Raw genomic sequence first — 21,815 nt, 5'->3', positions numbered from 1 at the left:
ACGTCAATTTACAGCACCACAGGAAACGTTGTACTTAGGTGATTTTATGCGAACTAGTCCAAATCAATATCCTGTGTATGCTTCAACCAATCCTGGGGATAATGGAGGTCAGACATCTCTGGCTCCTTTATGTTGGGAGCTGGAAAACAATTTGACTTTATTCTTCCTGCTGAGTCCGAGGAGATCCAGAGCTCCAAGTTCACCCATACACCATATTTTTTCTTCAAGTAAAATTTTTCCCTCATCATGTCAGTGTCATTGACAGTCTCAGACAGTGACAATCAGACAACCTGCCCTGCTCTGAACCAAAGAAATGCTCCACTTGTGATGGACAAGGTTGTAAAACTTCATCCATTATCTGTTATCAGCGGTCAATTTGATTTTTATATTTATTGAGGCACTTTGTATACCTTAAAAAATGATAAAAGCATAGAGATAAACAATGAAAAGAGACACTGACAGTGCGGTCACAATTCATGTCAACACCATACAAACCAATTTTTCTCCTTGCTCCTTCTCCTCGTCGGTGTGACCCACAGCGGTCACATGTATTGCAGCTGTTGTCCTCACTGTTCTAATCTGTCAAAATGATGGATGGCCTTCCCACTTTTCTGTCATTTAAAAAAAAAAAATCTGTCACTGACAGAAAATATTTAGTAAACTTGACCCCTGGTTACACTGCACAGCTTCAGTTTTATCTCTCACCAGATAGTACTTCCTCATTCTTTTGGGCCTGATTACAGGTGAAAAACACCAACAGCTGAGCACCTAAAGCACAACTTTGTCCACCCTCAATGTAAGAAAGTGTCTAGGTTAGAAGAAGTAAGAGACTATTATTACGAGCCTTTACTGCTTTACATGGTGATGTTAGCTGTGTACTTGCAAAGCAACTATTCTCATTTGAGCTGCTGTTTGTGTGTTAACAGGACGGATTCTGGACCTGAAGACAGGAACAGTGAAGAAGGAGGGACAGCAGTCCTCCATGAGGATGTGCATGGGATCCCGACGCTCCTTCATCTGCCGCATGAGGTGCGTGTGTGAGAGTATGACTCTGATTACGTGTGTTTTCACATCTGCAAGTTGACCTGCTGTCTTCAAGATGTCGCCGTGATGTATTTAAAAATGTGCCTTTTCCACAAGACATACTGAGATTTTCAGGTGTGCAATTATTGTTAAACATTTAATTGTAACCGTGTTAAACTAGTTTTAATTTCAGAAGGACTCTTTATTTAACTGATCTAATTTCTGTTTGCAAGTATTACAATCCATTGAAATCTTTGCAAAGCTTACAGAAATAATGAGTATGCTCTAGAGATGTCATTTTTCAGCAGTGTTAATTACGAGTCATTATGATCATAATAGATAACGATCATAATAACTCCGTAAAATGAATTAGACCGGGATAAAATGAAGCTTGTTGAGAATGAATGGAGCCTCTCGTAAAAGGTCACCTCTGCTTTTTAACGCTACATGGGAATCAATTGAGATGCGAGCGAGCAGAAATGGTACAAAGTGTCAAACAGCAGGGGTTCATGTAATCTGACAGGCAATCAGGAATACGTTACATGCAAAGTGACAGCCATTAGACACTCACAAAGACAGCAATGGCAGGTTTCTTTCTCTCAGCTACTGCCTACACGGAACAGTGAGTAGTCCTGCTGAGCCGTTTCTAATTAGCCCCGCAGATGCTCTTACAACACTGATTCATATGTGATTGATTGGGCGGCTCAGGCTATTAATCATAGTAGGCAGACTTATGTGCGGTGAGTCTGAGGCAGAGGAGGAAACTAGATGGGAGATATTCAAACAGGTGAAAAGCAGGGTTGAGCAGAGCACTGGGATCAAAATCAATATTACAATATTAACAGGAATATTTTGTGATAGGAAGATATTATCCAATAATTCTATGAATTTAAATGTTGATTAAATATATATCTGAAACACTGAAATACCAGATGTAGATACTAAATCAGACACATCTTATTGTTCATTAGACACATGAATATTACAGGTCCTAAATATATTAAAGGACCGGCTTTACATTTTTTGCTTCCCTAGGGCCACTGTAGATTCCCCTACAAGCTTGTAAAAGGAGAGGTTAGGTGTGTTTAGATTATTGCAATTTGCAACCTCACCATTGGATGGCACTACATGCTACACACTCATCCTTTAAAGGGATAGTTCACTGAAAAATTAATATTCACTTATTTACTCACCATTATGCCGATGGAAGGTTGAGTGAAGTGTTTTGAGTCCACAAAACACTTCTGGAGTTTTCAGCTTTGCAGCCAAATACAATTGAAGTAAATGGAACCCCTTCTTCAGACAAAACAACAGGTTTTTTGCCTAAATGTCCTGTGATATTGTCCTCTGAGGCACATTCACGTGCACACAGACACACCGGACACCAAACCCACTCTCGCCCAAGGGCACGTGCGGGGTGCGCGTTCTCATCGCCATGTCCACTAGCATAGCCACTTCCATTAGTGGACTTTTGGCTTAAAACACGGTGTAAATGACCTTGTCTCGAGTCAGCTGCAACACAACTGTGTCAGGCCCATTAGTGAGCTGTTGGTCAGCTGGGTTTCTGCAGCACTGCACACAGCTAGAGTGTATATTCACCTTCACCCTTTGTCTCTTTGTGCTCTTGCTGCTGCTCATACAAGAGCCACAACAGCAGGTGCATCTAGAGAGCAGAGACATAAATGGTGCATGTGCCCAAGACATAGCTCTTTGCACTTGAAATAGGTCCTATCATCCACTCCCTGTGGCTTCTAGCTAAGCACAGAGTAGTAGCTTGCTGAGAGCCCTTCAACTAGGCAACAGGCATATTTTTCTTTTGGCCTGTCATCATCTTATTCAGTGAATTAAGGTTGTTATAATTGTTGAATTGAGGAATTAATCGAAATTATTGTTAATGACTGAATGATATTTCAAACTTTCAGATATTAGACTAAAATATTCTAAACATCCCAACAAAGCCCTTTTCTTTTTTAGCAGATATAGTGAATAACATCAACTGAAAAAGCAACAGTACATTTCAGATGTCTCCTAATACATGTGCCATCCTTTGACTCAGCCAGCAGTAACATACTGTATGTGGGTAAATTTCCCGCTGGAAAGTCAAAGGGAAGACCTGTTGAGATTAATAGATGTCACTATGGCAATCATCAAATTACTAAACTGGGCAGCCCAAGAGCTTCCTGATGTATAATAGAGAACAATATCATGACCTTTGCTCCAGCCTCTCTGATGAACTGCACCCCAGGGATGCCTGTCACCTGCCACCACAGCTGGAATGCCATCACTTTCTCCCATGAGAGTTTAACTCCATTCCTGCCATCTGACTGTTTTTAAAGTGGCATTATCTTGAATTGAAAAAGTATCACCAAGTCCTCACAAAGAAATGAGCGCTTTCCGTAGAACAGTATTTCCCACAGAATGAGATTTCGATGTGTTGGTAGCAGATGGGGGAAGGAAGGAGCAAGAGGTGGTTTCTGAACGTTTTCATTGAAAGCATTGATGACAAGTACTGAAATTGATAGATTTCAGATGTGGGTGATGACAAGATTGTTGTTTTGCAGCTTGAACCTGCACAGCTGTACAGTCACTATGCACCTAACGTGTGATATATGATTCATACCTGCTGTTTAAATTTAGACGCTCATGGAGCCATAACCCATTTCACACCACATAAACCTCAGGCCATATGACTTTCTGCACATCAACATATTTCTGCTCCTCAGAGGTTTTGGGTTAGATGACCAATGTCTCCATACACTCATTAATTAGACTAAATAGGCTTGCCATTAATATTCTTATTATCATTACCATCTGTTGGACCAAAGTGTCTGATCCTTTACAAAACCAGTTTCTTAAATGTCGTTGCTTGTGATCTATGACACAGTTTGCCCCACAGCCCTTGTTTCTCATTGGTTGCAAACTACATCAAAGCAGCCTTGACTATTTCACGGGCTTGCACGATCTCGTGTTTAGTTTAACAAAACAACGTACCTTTTCCAATTTCTTTCTGACACGCTGTGGTTGTGTTGGTGCCAGAGAGTGTAGAGTCATCAGGGGCTGCTGCAGCCTTGCTTTGTCTGGATCAGTAACAAAGGCCTGGTACTCGCATGAAAAGCCACACGATGCTGTGTTGTTAAGATTTTGTTGGACTGGCATGCTCCTCTGTTCTGTTGCTATTCCAAGCCCTGCATAATTCAAACAACATGCTGCTGGGACAGTCTGAAAGAGACGTCAAGCAAGAAGTGAAACGTACCCACTTCTGTGACACATACATAAACATTGTCTGAGAGAAACACAGCAGGATCAGCAGGCTAATGTTTCAGGGAAGCCATGATTAGATCCAGGCAGGCTTATGCAATGCGTAGCCACAAGACAGGTCTTTTCCACAGAAAAACACCCGCTGACTGTACCACCAGCCTTAAAGGAAACTCAACTGGAGGGAAAAACTGCCTCTAGTCTGTAACCTGTTTGATTTGGGGTTCATTCCATTAATTCTTTACACTTACAACATGGAGTCAGGCGTCTGTTCTCATGGTACAAAAAAACCCTTCTGCTTTAGCAAGACATTTGTAAAGTGTTCTCACTCACTCATGCATCAGGCACGCTGTCAGTAAAACCCTAATTATAAAATAATGACAAAGCAAGTTCATTAGTTCATTGGTTGCTGTGGTCAGATTTATACTCATCTGTGTGACAGCTGGTGAGTTTTCTGGATGTGTATTAAGGAGCAGACAAAGAGGCAGAAGTGTGTCTCTGTGCTCTTCTTTAAATAACCTCTTTCATCCTTGAAATGTATTCAGACCACATTGTGTTAAACTAATCCTGCTAATGATTATCAAACTCTCTAAGTTGCCAACCTTTTTCTGACATTTTGGGAAAGCAGCCTTGCTCAGAGACATCATAAAGTTGAGATCATGACAGTGTTGCCAAAAATAGATAAAGTATACAATATATTATATATATATATATTCTAATCAGCTGTTTTCAAAAATACAAATCTCATTCATAATTTTGCCAATTTAACTGATACAAATACTAATCACTTATCATTGGGATTATTTTGAAAATGTCACTGTTTTGGGGATGAAATGATTTTAGGACTACAGTTGCTCATGAGCTTGTAACTATAATCTGACATGGTGTGACATTTATGTTTGAGCTGCACCATGCCCCTTTAAAATAAGAAAATAAAATGAAAACGTCCCATTTTTTTGTCCAATGTATCTATGGTGTATTTAAATGAACCTCCCCACAACAAAACATTTGATTATTAGGGTTTTGTTTTACATTGACAACACAATATAACACCAGTTTTGAGAATTTTTTGTGAACAGCAACAGCACCACGACAGAACACGGGCAGCTGTAACTGTCACTGTGTGTGTGACATGTTTTGTAAGAACTGTGGTCAGGTTAGAACATTTTGAAAACATTTAATAAAGAGTTGTTACTGTGACAATAGTTGTATCAGTACATGTTGTATGCTGTTTGACAAGCAGTTGTACAGTATTTGTTCTGCCTCCTGCTGTGATGAGTATCATGTATCTCTGGAGTGTAACGTAATGTTTGTTTGTGTTTGTGTGCAGGTGCGGCAGCGCTCCTCTGGATCACATCTCCCTAAACCGTCTGTCCAACATGAGGAAGAGATACAGGTACAGGAAGTGCTTCTCTAACCATGGTTGTGATCCACTAGAAAGTCTTTCTGCCTGATCATGTTTGTCCTTAGACTTAAGCCCCCTGCTATTTCTTCTCTAATATCGCTTAACGTACAACTGGTGATGGGAATGATTTATATCTAAAGAGGAATAACCATTTATATCATAATATTGCATTTTGCTATTTGCTAGATTCATATTTTTGCATATAAATGCAGCATTATACACAGTGCATAAATAGAACGTTTTGAAAATGAACAGAGCTCAAGTTGAGACTGCTGTGACATTAATGTAAAGGTTTCAGCAGCGAAAGGTTAAATCCACTGTGGGGGATTTAATTATAGCACTGGTATGTGCCAAGACAAATACATCAATGTAATAAACCACAAAAGTCCGTGAGCCACTTTGGATTTGTGAAGATGATTCTTCTCATGGCAGATCAGCTTATAAAGAGGAAAAAGGAGAAAAGAAACCAACTTTGCTAAACCACAATAATCATCAGACCATCAGGCTTTCAAATTTTTAAACTTTCATGCAGGCCAACTGCTTTCATTACCCAATGTTTTTCATCCAGCATGTGAGAGGAATTATGAATTAAATAAGAGTCACAACTTAACATGCTCTGCTGCTGCTTTTTTGACTGTATAAAATAGCCAAAAGAAATTCATCAGTCGATATTGTTATTTAGTGGCAAAGCTCCCTCTCAAATACCAGATGTCAAATATAATGCATGCGTTACAGCTCTTTCTTTATAGTCCTGTCATATTTAAATGGAGCTGTTATGGGAGATACACAGTGTGGGTGTAAACAAACAAATATAATAAGGTTATTTTAATATGCAGAGAAAATACAAAGTAAAGTAACGAGATTGAACATTTTTTTTCGACTCAACACCACCATCCTCTACTGTAGCTCCCTGATCTGTCACATTTACCACAAACTTCTGTCAAAGTCATGACACGATGGAAAATCAGACATGCACTTTCTCAGCGATCTCCGATGTCCATCAGCACATCGGTTTAGAATTGTAACTGAAGGTGCTCCCTCTGCGAATCTTTTCTAATAACCATCAGATTCAGACGTTTTCTCTGGATCAAAGTCATTCAGTCTTAATGCAGGTCTTGAACACCGTGAACAGATGCTACTAGGAGCCAAAGCCTATTGACTATTCATGATAAAGATTTGACAAACTTTTGACAAATGAGCTGGAGGCTGAAAACAAAGAGGTCATCATCACCCTGTCATTAGACATTACAGCCTGTTAACTGGAGCTGGAAGCTGGAGAGTCCAAGTTAGAGACTGTGTCAATGGTGCATGTTAATGAGCCAAGACAAACTTGGGATTTCTGCTTTCTAATTTTTTTTTCACAGAAGCTTCGAAAGGACCACCTCCTACTACTTACAAATACATTTCTCATTTTTTTTATCAGAGACACTTACTTTCCATTCATCTCTTCATTTTTACCATCATTTACAAGCCTCTGATACAAGCCATGTTCACTTCCAATGCAGTCTAAATACAGATACAAATATGTACAAATGAAGTGATTAGCTATTTGTTACAAAACTAATATACAGTCCATAAAAGTGAGCCTTAAAGCCATTACTTGAGCAAGGAGATGAAACCAACTATAATAAAGGAATTGTTGAAAAAACAATAGTGCCTAGTGTCTTATGTTCCTGCAGTGGGGGCGTGATTTGCATTTAATGTTAAAGGCTACTTATAGGCGACTGTAAACACCAATCAATTTCTGCAGTTCCCTCCACTGCTTTTTCTTTGTACCTAACATGTAATTATACTCAAATCAAATAACTGGTACCTCAGGATAAAATGATGCGAGGTGTAGTCCAGTTTCTACACTGAGGCATACAACAATGTGGAGTATGCGTTGTTGCACTGCCGTGTCTCTACAGTAGCCCCGAATCGGCAAATCAAAGCACTTACTCTAGAGAGTAACATTTTTATTTTAGGGCCATCAAAGGTTTTCCAACATGCCTAGAACAGGAGGGGTGAGGCGAGCGGTATATTCAGTTGGTTGCAGTATGAAACTTCACCAATAGATATCACTTAATCCGAGACTGGTCCTTAAACTAGCAGGTGTTCTGAAGCTGCTTTGGTGATGAAAACATAATGTTATAATGTCATTTGAACACAATTCCAGGATTATTAACAACAGCTCTGTTGTGTATTTGACATTTAAAATGAACTTTCACAGTGATCGTTAGAGGGGAAAAAGCCCTAAACGTCTTCTTGCCTGGCTTGGGTCATTGTTTTAGAAAACCTCTGGTCACACTCTGTACACATCAAAACAGCATTGTCAGAGTTTGTTTTGGAAATGTTCCACTTTAAGGGGAGAAGTACACTCCTTTAGTCAGGACAAAGAAAAAGATGTGTTTACAAAGTGAATCAGAGAGTGCTGTTGTTTCTTAAGGTCTTTCACAGCTGTGTCTGAATATGTAACATGCTCCTTTGTCTATTTGTGATGGACAGGAATGGCCTTGGACCGTCAAAAGAAGGAGAAGCTCAGTACTCTGTGGTGCATTGCACTGGCTACATCAAAGCCTGGCCCCCTGCAGGTTTGTACACATCCACAGCTCCATGCTCTTGTCTCTATCCTTGCTTAACCCGAACTTCACTTTGGAGTGAGCGTGGCCTGGTCTCACCTAAAGCAGCTCTGGGCTCTGGATCACGACAACGGTCAACCACAAGTCTTCAACAGCTTGTGTGGCTCTGGTATCCCATCCAGTGGGTGTGAGTGGGTTTGGAAGTGGCTGTAAAAAGCATGTATTGGACAGCTGCTGTGGTCAGCCAAAATACACATTTGTTACTTTGCACAAAAATATTCATTTAAGGTCACCTGCACCCAGTCCAACTGTTTTACTGACCTGCAGACAAACACATACAGTAGATGCTGGGCCCTCGGCCAACTAAAGCCTTGGACCAATGTGTCATTTCTCTACTGCTTCACCACCTAATTACTTTCCTTGCAGACCCTGAACTAACTTCACCACTCAACTAATTAAATTAATAAATTCAAGACTCACATTTAAAGTGTTGGTTGGGTGATATTATAAATTTTTTGCTGTTTGTCAACGAGTCGCATCAAAAGGTCAGAACTAAATGTGAACCGATTCCACTACAAACTATTATGTGTATCTTATTCGTCTTTGCCACAGACCTGCACAACTTTGAAAAAAAGGAATCAGTTCCTTCATTACCATGAACTCCCACACACACTGAAGTTTATTTTCACTCAGTTCCACATCACCCCCAGAAATAAATGTGTATTATCCGTGGCTGAAAATAGTCTCTACCAAATGCTTGTGTTTTTTCTCCTCTAAAAGCTAGAGTTGAAATGATTCAATGTGTCTTTGAACTGCTTTCAAATATTTATAGAAATGTATACCCATGTTTCTGCCGCACCTTTCCGATGTGACGCGACGTATGGTGATCGTATGGTATGGCATCACTCCAGTGTGGGACTTCTCATTGGTCTTTATTGGGATTTATTGTCCAGAATAAATTCATCTAAAATTAGAATTTAAGGAGAATGTGTTTTAGAAGAATAGAAGTATTTCTGAAGGTGTTTCAGTCTTATTAGTAGCTGTTACAGTATCAGCATACGGCCTCAGATGAACTCTCAGACTTCAGTATACACAAACACAGAGAGTGCAGCGTTTGCAGACATTGGAATGTGCTTTCTCAGAACCAGGTGTGTAGTTGGGTGGTGAAGCTGAACAACATCAAGTAAAACACATCGAAATCACCTCTCAAAACTTTTAAGGTCATGCCGGAACATTGTAAGCGAGAACACAAAAACAACACACTCACCATATGTGTTTTGAAATCACTGACACGTGTTTGGCTTCCTTGCACTAAAAATACTCCTCTGGAATATTTTGGACAAAATGCTGCTGGCGGAGACTCATCGGGAGAGACACACGCATGTAACACTTATAAGTCACAGATGGACAACAGAGACGTGGTGCAGACACAGATGTGTTGCACATTGAGCAGCAGTAAGATGCCTGCAGACTGAAAACTGTTAGAGGAGAGGAATGTGTGCACAAGTGAGGACAGGGCCACGTTGTCTGACGAAGGCTCATCTCTTTCAGCTGTCTGGTAAACTGCCATAGATGACTGGTCAGGAATTTCAGCAAAATAAAATAAATATTACAGACATTTTATAACTATTAATAGACTCCTCCCTGTGGCCTTTGGATGGACTGGGGATTTTTTTTTTCTTGATATCTTTGAGATCCAGACAAGGTGTAGAATATGGGGTTTCCAAAGGTCAATGTAGGACTCTGAGAAGGCTAAAAAAGTTTGGCAGAATATTTAGTTAATCGCAAGAAATGAAGATGCCAAAGTGAAACTCAGGAAATAAAGCTTCTCCTTAGGGGTTCCGTGGAACCACATGTACCTTTGAGGGCGGTGGGTGGTGTTAATGGGGTGATATGGTGGTGTAATAAAAACACTCCTTTCTGGTTCTTCTCAGACGTCCTATATGAATGTGTTTATGTTCTTGGGCCTGAAGAGAAAGCACACACCTGTAACTATGTGAATCCACGACAAAGGTAATAGTAAAGTAAAAGCAGTTCTCTACATAATGAGGTAGAAAAGAGACGCAAGATTGTGAGGTGGAATTTTCTAAAACTTGTTGCAGAGTCTGGTCTTTTGGCAGAAAACATTTTTACCTGTTGGAGGCTTGATGCTGAAGACATGATTTATAAATCATTATAAGGGAGCAGTGGCTGTGTCAGCCACTAGATTACCTCTCACTGCTGAAAAGTTCAAGTAGGAAATGGAAAAATAAGTGTCCACGCTTTGTGAGGAATGTTTGTTAAATGGCCTCGCTTTGTTTCACATTTCTCTCTTTCTCTGCCTATCCCTCTGTCTCAGGTATGACTATACCAGAAGAAGACACAGAGGCAGGTCAGACTGGGAAGTACTGCCTAGTGGCCATCGGAAGACTGCAGGTGTGTGTCTATGTGTACTTGTTTTTGTTACCTTTAGGACCTGTTCCAGCATAAAACTTTCCATTGTGTGTGTGTGTCTGTCTGTGCGTGCTCAGAGGAGCAGATGGATTTAACATATTTTCTCTTATTTCCTTCTTTTTCTTGTTACCATCATAAACAAACATCCGCTGTCTGACTCTGGTGCCTTTGTTGTGTGTCACTTCCCACCCCCTCCTCTCCTCATCCCCCATCATGTCTTTATTGTCAACTGTATAAAAAAAAAAGACATAAATTAATGAAAAAATCAGAGGGAAACAGGGAATAAAATGAGTTCAAAAGTTCCTGGTGGAGTTTAGCAGGTCTCATCGTCATAAACACAGACCTGAACCTGGTGAACTTGTGTACAGCTCCGTTTACAAAAACAAGGAAACACAATGTGTCATTGATATCGGTGTTAGGATAAGTTTTGGACATGTTTAGTCATGTTAAAAGACTACTTTGAAAAAGGGAGACTGTGCATGAAGGAGCTGTGAGTATAAGTGAAAGAGAAAGAGAGGGAGAAGTGGTGAGGGAGCTGGCGGGAGAATGAGCTGCAATGACAAAACAAGTCTAGAGAAATTAAACTTCATTTGCAGATTGTTTCACTTTGGTTCTATTCTAAAGCAGAAATAAATTACCATCTAACCCTCAACAGATTCTTGACTGTAGAACAGACGATCTGGAGTTTTCAGCCTCTGCTTAACCCACGTGTCTCCAGTGAATTCCCTGGATATCAAACCTTTCTATTTGAGTAGATGTATCTCATTGCCGTCATTGTGTTTCTAATCTTTCATTGGTCTAATTTGTCTAATCTTCATGGTTCGTCATCGATGTGATGGAACGTGCAAAAACAAAGGTTCAGTTCCATGTTTACGTTCTGAGTTAATTTCTCTGGTTCCAGGAAATGTTTGGTCAGAAAAAAACAAAGAGGTTTTATTGTGTAAAGAGACAGAGTCAGAGAAGCTTGGTCACCTCTCTTAGTCACTTGACCCTTTTTTTTAAGTTGTAGCATTCCCTCGAGAGGGTTTGAAGTGATGCTGCTGTGCGGCCTCTACTCACTTTCCTTTCACTGATAAAGAGCTCGCCTGTGCCTTGCTGACAGTCAGGTTGCGGGAGCAGGAAGCAGCAGAGTTATGGGACCTTCCTACATGTTGGGTGGACTTTGTTCTTAAGAATGTGTCCAGACTGTTCATGTCATTCACACCTTGCTAAGATCTTATCAGAACAGGAGCCAGACCGCCATCACATATGATCTGAAGGATCCAATCATGTTCAGGTTGTAGACAAGTTTTTTTTTTATCTTGACATAAAGAGGCAGTGCTCTTAGGAACAGTCTTTACACAGTATTTACTGTGAGAGATGATCAAACGGAAATGTAATTTTGGGATAAATTAGGTCATCAACAACATGCTCAGCCAACAAGCAGCCTTTAAACAATCACTCATGACAATTCAGCAGCGTATGGTAACTATTAGTGTACAAGTAAAGACACAAAATAAAGTCTACATTGTTATTATTAGGTTTCTCATTATACACAATATGCAGTATACTACAATCTTATCTACCAAGCAAAACAAAAGGACAAAATAAAATACACACACACAAAGGTGTCTTATTATAGTCTTACCATTCAATAGTTTTGTCTCATGATGCTATGGAGTTATTATTTTCCAACTAAGAAGACATTGTCCAACTTCTTGTCACGAAAATCACAGAACGTTAAAAACCTTTTCCCACTTTTTCAATTTCAAATTGAGTTGATTTGCTGTTTTTGATGGCTGTTGCTTTTCCATGATCAAAAGTTTCTTTCTTCTGGTGTGGTAATGAATGGATCACCAATGCTTAACTATCAGTTCCATGCCCAGCATCTCTGATAACAGCAGAATTTTACTATAGTCCCAAAGTGGATGGATCAATGTATCTGTAATTCCACATTTGATACATTTACTTGGTGTATTTCAATACACAATACAATTGTGTTACCTTTGTTTCTTGAACAGTTACTGCTATACATTATTTTTACATTGATTAAATGCACATTTTCATTCACAGCTGTGTCTTGTTGAATTACGGAAATGCATTTTCGAAAACTCCCTGTCAGATTGAGTAGAATAGCTTGTGGAGCCCTGTCAACCACTTGATCCTTGTTTTGTGAGCATTCACACAGACACAAGAGCGTCTGAAGTGATGCTGCTATTATGACTCTACTCACTTTCCCCTCACTGATGAAGAGCTCATGTGTAGCTTGTTGACAGACGTCTCAGAATTCAAAGTCAAACTCATTCAGTTCAAAAGCAAAGTTGGAGGCTCTGTTGTGACCTGGAGATGAACCATGCTCATGTTCCCTGCAGTCATTTCTTGTGGGTTGTGTTACGCTCACATGCTGCTGGTTTAAGATGTGAAAAACACAGTACGTTATTTAGAGGTTTTGGACAGGTACACATGGTATTTCGGGGAAGGAACCATGGACATTTGGTAAACAGCTCCTCCAGCATCAGACACTTCTTATCTGGCTGCTCCCATCAGAGCCACAGAGGTTCAGGAGGGAGATAGCTGGGTTCACTGGTGGATGTAGCCACAGTTTGACAAAACTGAGCATCTGAACACAAGTTCTCTATGAATATATATACAGTTATATATATATATATATATATATATACACTGTATATTTGCCATTAAAACATGTTACTTTTGTTCTCAGTAGTCACTGACATGAATTCGAGCCCACCAGTGTTTGTGACTCTAAACATTTCAGCCAGACTATTGTTTTTAACGTACTTTTATGCGCTATAACGTACTCAATCTGTGAATTCATGATGCATTGATTTCCTAATTTAGCCTTTTTGTTTTCAAATGTACAATTAAGGGGATGTGTTTTCCACTATTAATATACACACATATTTTGTTCAGAAGGCCACAGTAAGTTTCATTGAGTAGTTAGTGTGCCACTGTTACACACAAACACAGGGAACAGTTTTGTCATAGAGTCATGGACTGAGTGTGGTTAGTAGTGAGGTACAGTATTCCATTTTCTCTATGATAGAATGCTGCATCTTAAACATGTGTGTGCCTCCCTCAGGTGACCAGCTCTCCGGTCTCCATGGATATGAACGGCCTGTCGGTGCCCACAGAGTTCCTGTCCCGTCACAACTCAGATGGCGTCATCACTTTCGTTGACCCGCGCTGTATCAACGTCATTGGTTATCAGCCTCAGGTGAATGAAGAAGAAATTCTTAATGGAGATGGAAGGGTTTCCTTCCCTTCTTAAGTTTCATGCAAGGAAAATTCACTTTGTCCTTGAAGCACATTAAAATGCAAAGCGAGTTACCAACATTAATCTTTAAGAGGTATTCTTTAAATTTTTACTTCAGCTGCAGCGCGAACCAGGTTCTCATTTTAAACAGGCTTATATTAGTGAATGTTACATGTTATATACAGGATATTTGATAGTAATTGTTAAGAAGCTCCTATGATTTCTGATTTGCTCCCAGTTGTATTTGCTGTTGATGCAAACCCAACGCATCATCCATGTTTGTTGTCTTGATCATTTCAACCATACGCTGCGGCTCACTCTTCATCTTAGGGCTGGGCGATATGGCCAAAAGTTATATCAAGATAAAGAAATTCAAATCAGTCGATAGTGATAATTATTATAATAAATGTCACTTTGTTGCTCTTGAGTTTAAAAACTGATATTTGCCCCTGAGTCGACATTGTGGTTTTAAATTTGTCTTTACAAACAATTGAAAACACAGAAATATATTTGTGCTATCAGTAAATATTACTGTGTGGACAGTGGGAAGAAGGTGACAGCCTACACTGGTCCTTTATGTTAAACACAGCCCTGTAGCTGCTCACAATGACTCAACAAGAAAGAAGAAGTCACTGCATCAAAATCTGTCCCATTTTCATTTACATTATCATTCACCGAAAGTTTGGAGGAGATGCTTCAACTGTACTTGCATCCATTTATCATTTTATCTTATTAAATGTAACATCATAACACCTGCAATTTGCTCTCACCTTTAGAAATAAAGTTTTGCAGTCAGCGCTTAATCACTTTCTCACCTCCTTTAACTTGCATTTAATAGCTTGATGAATGACTCATTTTATTTCAGAAACGGACACAAAAAAAAGTAAGAGCTGGTAGTCAGTATTTTGTGTTTAATTTATCACAAAGTGACATTCGAAACGTTGCAGCTTCCTCTTTCAGCAACATTAGTTTGTGTCTCCAGTTGTGTCTTGATTCAAAAGTTATTTTTTTCTAAATGTACCAAATGTAACAAACCCATTTATCTGCTGTATTAAAGAAAACATCAGCATGGGACACATGTAGGGACACTGCACTGTACATAGGATACAATGTGTATTTTTGTTTGAGTATTAATTTGATTATTCCATGGACATCCCATTAACTGAATGTTATCTTGTTCTGTAGGATCTGTTAGGAAAAGATATTCTGGAGTTCTGTCATCCTGAGGATCAGAGTCACCTGAGAGAAAGTTTCCAACAGGTAAGACAGAAAATAAGAAAGTTAACAAAGCCAATGCTCATTTATTTGCTGTAAAATTACCTGGGAAAGTTTAAAACCAAGTTACAGAAAGACTAAAGAAAGGTAGGCTTTAGACGAGTAGAGTGTTAGATCCCTTTTAACAACAAAGTTTAAAGCTTGTTCTAGTTCTACGATGTGAGTAGACACTGGTGATGGATAGAGATGGATCCAGTCACTCTCAGGAGCTTGATCGAGGAAATGTCAACACCACCTGGAATGTTTTCCTGCATGCACAGTGGAAACCTCTGCCTCTCATCCAGCTCACTCACACACTCACATGCAGAAACCCACACTCAGTAAGGGTTCATTGAGTCTCTACAGTCATATAGGGCGGACGTAAACAACTTGTCCTCTTTCCTTTCTTTGTCATCATGTTGCTGGGTGCTCCTGATTTAGAGCCATAAAAAATCAGATCTTAAACCTATACTCTTCAGATGGCCCACTAATTCACTGCAGGATTTCCACTGCCGCTGCAAAAATAATCACCACTGCTACTTCAGAATAAGGATAGATGCACAGGTTGCCTTGTCCTCCCTCCGCACTCCTGCTGACCTGTGCTCACTTTGCACTTTAGCAATAAACACCAACACTAATCAGAAGTTATTCAGGACCTGTCTCAACTCAAAGAGATAACTGTATGTTTATTTCATTCACGCACAGTACTTGAAGCAGCTCTGCTCGGAGAAGGAATGTGGATACTGTGACCGATACAGAGAAAATGTATAACATGTACACATACAACAGTTTTAATTATACAGTCATCCCTAACCTCGTGGTGTGGGGTGGGAGATTTCGAAGTTTCTGGCTGATTAGATCTGGATAGCTGCTTTGTTTGATATGGGTAGTTCGATTATTTCATCAGGTTCAGTTCGCTGGTTTTCTTTTCATCTGGTCATCTGGTGTGTTTCTAGCTGGTTTTCTGTTCTGCAGTCAAAGAGACGCCAGTATCTGAGTCGGCCTCTACTGAATTTTCCTTTCGTCCCTTCCCCCCTCATGGGTGGAAAAGTTGTCCATATCTGTGATCGGCTGCTCTGGCCTTCCTCAGCAGCTCATTTCAAAGTCGTTTAAGTTCAATTTCACATGGGGATGATGTGCAGTGCTGTCATTTCTTGGACTGACAGTCAGTAGAGTGATTGGCTGAGAGGGGGAAGATCGCAGTATTTACTACCAGCAGCCTGTCACGCAGTAAATAACACAGCACAAACCATGACTATGTAACTGCACAGTTCAAAACTTAGAAGCAGTTTTATTAATACGGGCCTTCACACAGCTGCTCTGTACACTCTTAAAGTGTCAAATGAAATAAATGTGTCCCCATCTGCTCTTTTTCCAAATTTATTTAGATGAAAAATAAACAAAACTGTATGTTGTGACAGTAGTTTCAGTCTCTGCTTCTGTTTTCACATCTGGACCCAGCTGGAGAATTAAGACACGACAGATACAGTGATGACCGGTGATTTCCTTCCTCTGCAGGTGGTGAAGTTGAAGGGACAAGTTCTGTCAGTGATGTATCGTTTCCGAATGAAGAACAGAGAGTGGATGTTGATCCGAACAAGCAGTTTCACCTTCCAGAACCCATACTCTGACGAGATAGAGTACATCATCTGCACCAACACCAACGTCAAGTAGGTTTCTTGCACGCACGCACACACACACACACACACACACACACACACACAATTGTAAAATTGACCTTGTGGCAGCCAAAGGAACAGAGCGTTCTAGCTTTTGTCTTAAGTAGCAACATATGCTACCACATCAAGGTCTCCCTTCACTGAACCGAAGAACAAACCAGGAAAAACAGACCTGGAATAGTTTTCACCAACATATGTCTGTTCAGAAATGAAGACATGTATTCAGTGACTTGTTGAAATATTTTTAACCACTGTCCAGATTAAAGAGAATAAAAGTTAACAGAAATGCCACGTTTTTTTTATCTGTATTTCTAATGAGAGCATGACAGAAAAGCACAGACTCCTGTTTAATAACCAAATGTAACCATGTAAACGGCTGAAACTGATTTAGACTATCTCCTTGAAGACCGATAAACTAAAGAGCAACCAGCTGCCCTCTGAGGACAGTGATCACTGTGCCTAGATTTTTTTAATGGCACAAAGGAAAAAAATCAAATATCACTACACCACACACACACTGTGTAGAAAACTGCACAGATAGAAGATAAAACCCAGAGCTACATTTTATCATATCATTTTCAATAAACATCACTGAGATGAATTGATAAAACCAAATGAAGGGGCAGCAGTGGCTGAGATAAGGAAACATTACTCTTAAGAAGGTAACATCAGTTTGTTTTGATTGAACTTTTAAAAGACTTTGCTCAGATGATTTAATGAGTTTATTGCTTTTCTTGGGTCATTAATATGAACTCAAGACTTTTCTTTGAGAAACAGTATTTTGATTTTGTAAAAACCATGCAGTACAATAAGTTGAAAAACGTCATACCTCCTCAAGTTATGAACTGAACTAAATGGAAGGAATTAACTTGGTCAGCATTCCTTGCTGTAACCATGTGTTGTCATGAGGCCTGCAGTTGCATTTGTTAAAAGACAAAGGGATGGCATGAGGTGAACAGCACCAGTTGTCATGAGTAGTAGCATTTGTTCATAACATCCTGTGTAATTCTACACACATGTTGTTTTAAGATGTCACTCAGAACAGATATATCTTGAGTTAACCTGATATCCTTGGGTAGGAAATATGGCTGCTGTGATTCTACCTGACATGTCACTTTTCTCACCTCGCTCTGTTCTCTGTATGAACTCTGCTGCCTGAGCCAGCAGGAATAATGCTGTATCTTTCACGATCTTTGAAAAGAAACATGGGATGATATAAGGATGATATCCAAAAAAGTCTTTGTTGATGATGAAGTGAAAGATGCAGAGACTCAGTCTCAGTAAACTCACCTGCCTCTTGTACCTTGTTGGATGTTGGTGCTGAGGCTCAACAGCTCAGCTCTGAAATACACATGTAAACACAAGGCAGCAGTTAGGCTGCATCAACAACACAAGATAAATCCCTGAATATTACAGGGAAGTTAGCTAGAGGTTAGTAATATTGACAAAATATAATATTTACTTTCAGAGAAGATGTAGAAAGTAGTGGTAAGATTATAAGATAGTTGATTTATTATTAGTCGTGTATGGTTTCAGAGAATCAGTTGTCATTAGTCAAGCAAAAATACCAAACATCCATAAAACATGTTTGTACATTGTAAAACTGAACCTGATGGCTCAAAAAAAGAAACTAATTGAATACATCATCTTGGGATAAAAAAATCTTGTCTTGGCATTTTCCACTGTATACATGCCTCACTCTGCCTGCTCTGCACATGCTCTGAACCACTGCAACACACACATACACACACATGTGTCCACACTGCCACTGTGTCTGGTGTCCACCCACTGCGATTGGTCATCAGTGACAATAGTGATCATCCAAGAGTTGTATCAAGAGACAGAGAGAGAGAGCACTGAAGAAATTCTGCCTCATCTTTTAAATTATAGACATAATGTTAATATGAATTATCAAAAATATCATGAATGGGCTTTCTGTTATCACTTTATACTGCACACGGCCTCCACTTTGTGCTGTAATAATATACAGTTTTTTAATTGTTAAAACGATTTGTTAAAACATTCTGATATGGACCAAACATTGATACAACAGTGGAATATGTCCGTTTTTAATGTTGTTTATATGATCACAATATAACTTATGTAAATATAAATCAACAGATGTACACGCCAAAACTGTAGACGAGGCACTGTTGCAGCGGTTCTAGTCAGACAAAATAAAATAATTAGATTTACCTGTTTTCCATTTAGGGTGTTGCATATTGATTTGTAGTAGAAACTGTGGAACAATTTATCAAAGCAGGTTTCTTTGGACGCACTTGTAGGGGTTGTATGTCTCTTTTGCAGAAATCTGGTTGCTGGTTGCATAAAATGTAACCAGCAGATGTGCTGTATGTCGTGTTGGTCCTACAGAGACAACATTACTCCTGTGAGAGACAGATGGAACAGATACCTTCTGCCTTCAGGCGGCTGTAAAGACACTCACTGACAGGGTGAAGGAAAGGCCATCAGTATAGACTACCTACTAACTGTTGTAGATTACGAAACTGATAAGAATCATTCATTTGTCCTGTCTAGCTGTCATTATTGCCAGTCAAGATGAAAAATGTGTCCGCATGATCATATGTCAACTGTTTGTGGGGAGGTTTCTATGTGCGTATGTGCGATTTCACTTCATAGAATAACTGAAATATGGTGGAACCAAAGAGCACTGAGCATCCGACCTGCGGGCAGCAGACCACATAGAATTTGCCTCTCCTTCCACCAGGGTGCATGACCAGTCTCTAAGATCTGATACTGGTACAGTGCAGCAAATAACCTTTGTGCTTCACAGAAAATAGCCCACTGTGTTTGGCACCATGTGCAGCTATTTGTGTCCTGTTCCTCCTGTATGCGCTCTCTGCTGTCATCGTCGGGGAAGGACTGCCGTGAGCTCAACCAATTACCAGTGTAAACATACAGCTAATAGCTTTCAGTCGTGTGTGTGCGTGTGTGTGTGCACGTATGTGTGTGTGCGTGTGTGTTATCACTGCCATGAATCTCTGCCAACAGATCCCTGAGGCTGCGATGGCAGACACACTTTTAACGGTATATGTGTTAGATTTATGAGGTTGCTGTAAAAAAAAAAAAAAAAAAAGAATCTCATTTATTGGAAAACTACGGAGTTGAGAAGCAGATGGCTTTCTCCAGGTCCGCACGGCATGATTAATACTTGTGCGTCTCCTCTTTGCATGCGTGTGCATGTGTGTGCATGTGTGTGCACGTTATGCGATGTATGTTGTGTGTTAGTGGTAGCCGAGTAGGTCATTTCCTTACACTGTTGAACATGCACATTGATGAGCCATCTTTTGAGTAGCTCAGTGTGCACAGTGAACATCTGTGTGTGCTCAGGTGGTGCATGTTTGCGCTCATATCAGTGGCATGGGCGTCCTCTGGTTCTATGCAGTCTGCTTCGCTGTGGGACAGCAGCTAGATGGGACACAATTGCTGAGAAAGTGTTCACAAACAATGTCCATGCCACTGATGAACTTTTTGCTGCTCAGAGTTGTATTTCAGTTTGATACTGGCCAGGGAGACGATGACGTGAAAGAGAAGGGCTAATTTAATTCCATGAGCTCAGTGGATACAGCACTCAATGAATAGTGAAATGCAATAAATAGTGAAAGGTTTTTGCCAAGGATGTAATGATATTAGTGATGGGGTATGAATTTGTTCGAGGAATCATTTAATTATTGCCAAATATGATGTGCATTATAAATTATCTGCAAGATATGGAATTTATGTTTATGTGATCTCAAGAACAAAGTAGATCTATGGATGTGGCAGAGAAATTACAACATAATTGGCAATTTGTGTCATGAATAGTTTATTCCCATCAGCTGAAATAGATACAGTTTTAATCTCTTGTTGTGCATTGTCCTACATTTTTCAGACCTTACATCTGGTCTGCTCAGGCAAACTGTAAAGTAAATCTCTGCAGAGGCTGATTTACAGCTTATTTCCCCTGGATAAGCCGAATGTGAGGAGGCAGTGGAGAGTGAGTGAGTTGAACTTGTAATATCCTGCTGTGGCAGCATGCCCCTAAGCCCTCACTGCTTTTGTCAGATCACATCAATGTATGTGCGAAGAAGTGAAAATCAATATAGGATGAGCATGTTCCCACAGAGCTACATCTCTGCCATTATAGTTAACATTGCTTTTTTTGATTAATAAACTTAGACTCTCTCATGGTTGACAAGAGAAGTGCAATTTTTCTTTTTCATCGATTTTTACAATTTTTTCGGAATATTTTCTACACAGTCAGGTGATGCTGACTTACTATATGTTAAAATTGAGACATGGCATCTAATCAAATATGAACATACAGCATTACAAATGATGCTCTTCAGGTAAAATCTGCCTTATTTCATAAGATCTGGAAATTTGACTAATACTATTTGATTTTTGCCTTGATTTGTACAAATGTGGTTTTATCAAGGCCAAAAATGTATGAGCGTAAAAAAGAGCTGATCAGTAATCTATAGTTTATCATATATCACATTTATCACTTCAAAGATGGACTTTGAGTCATCTTACAAACTCGTCATTGTATACTTGAGAAGAGATAGTGATCCGATTCATTGTGACCAAATTTAACAAGTGTAAATGCAGTTGGTTTGCTTTTTTCTTTTTTTCCTTTGTTGTCATTTTCAACTAAGCAAACTGTGTTATAAATATTAAATCAAAAATCAGCAGTAAGAGATCTTCACCCAGTCATGTAGACTTCATAATCCAAAGCTATCAAACCATCGGGGTATTTCCTCCAGTCTGTTGCTTTTTTTATCTTATGAGTTTTCAGGGTTTACATATGCCTCTATTCTAAGTATAGCACCAACACATGGGTCGGAGATTGACAGCTGGATCAGTACAATGTTGGCAGTAATGCAAGCACTGCACTGGGATTGTATGATAAAGCACGACAGGAGCATGAAGGCGAAGTTGAGCTGCCAGTTGAT

General features: G+C 39.6%; 1 protein-coding gene across 4 annotated transcripts in view; it reads left to right on the top strand.

Moving 5' to 3' along the window:
• The window catches only part of arnt2 (aryl-hydrocarbon receptor nuclear translocator 2), a 59,167-nt gene that overhangs the window by 22,584 nt on the left and 14,768 nt on the right, over positions 1-21,815 (top strand). For all 4 annotated transcript variants that reach the window (XM_020080086.2, XM_069526925.1, XM_020080080.2 and 1 more), the window contains 7 exons: positions 927-1,029; positions 5,609-5,674; positions 8,168-8,253; positions 10,580-10,656; positions 13,754-13,888; positions 15,113-15,187; positions 16,700-16,851. In XM_020080086.2, the coding sequence (XP_019935645.1) occupies positions 927-1,029; positions 5,609-5,674; positions 8,168-8,253; positions 10,580-10,656; positions 13,754-13,888; positions 15,113-15,187; positions 16,700-16,851 (694 nt within the window). The remainder of the gene's footprint in view (positions 1-926; positions 1,030-5,608; positions 5,675-8,167; positions 8,254-10,579; positions 10,657-13,753; positions 13,889-15,112; positions 15,188-16,699; positions 16,852-21,815) is intronic.

The sequence above is a fragment of the Paralichthys olivaceus genome, chromosome 1 (genome assembly GCF_024713975.1).
Source record: "Paralichthys olivaceus isolate ysfri-2021 chromosome 1, ASM2471397v2, whole genome shotgun sequence".
Taxonomy (NCBI): domain Eukaryota; kingdom Metazoa; phylum Chordata; class Actinopteri; order Pleuronectiformes; family Paralichthyidae; genus Paralichthys; species Paralichthys olivaceus.
The sequence above is the reverse complement of the archived record's forward strand: the minus strand, read 5'-3'. Positions and strand labels throughout refer to the sequence as shown.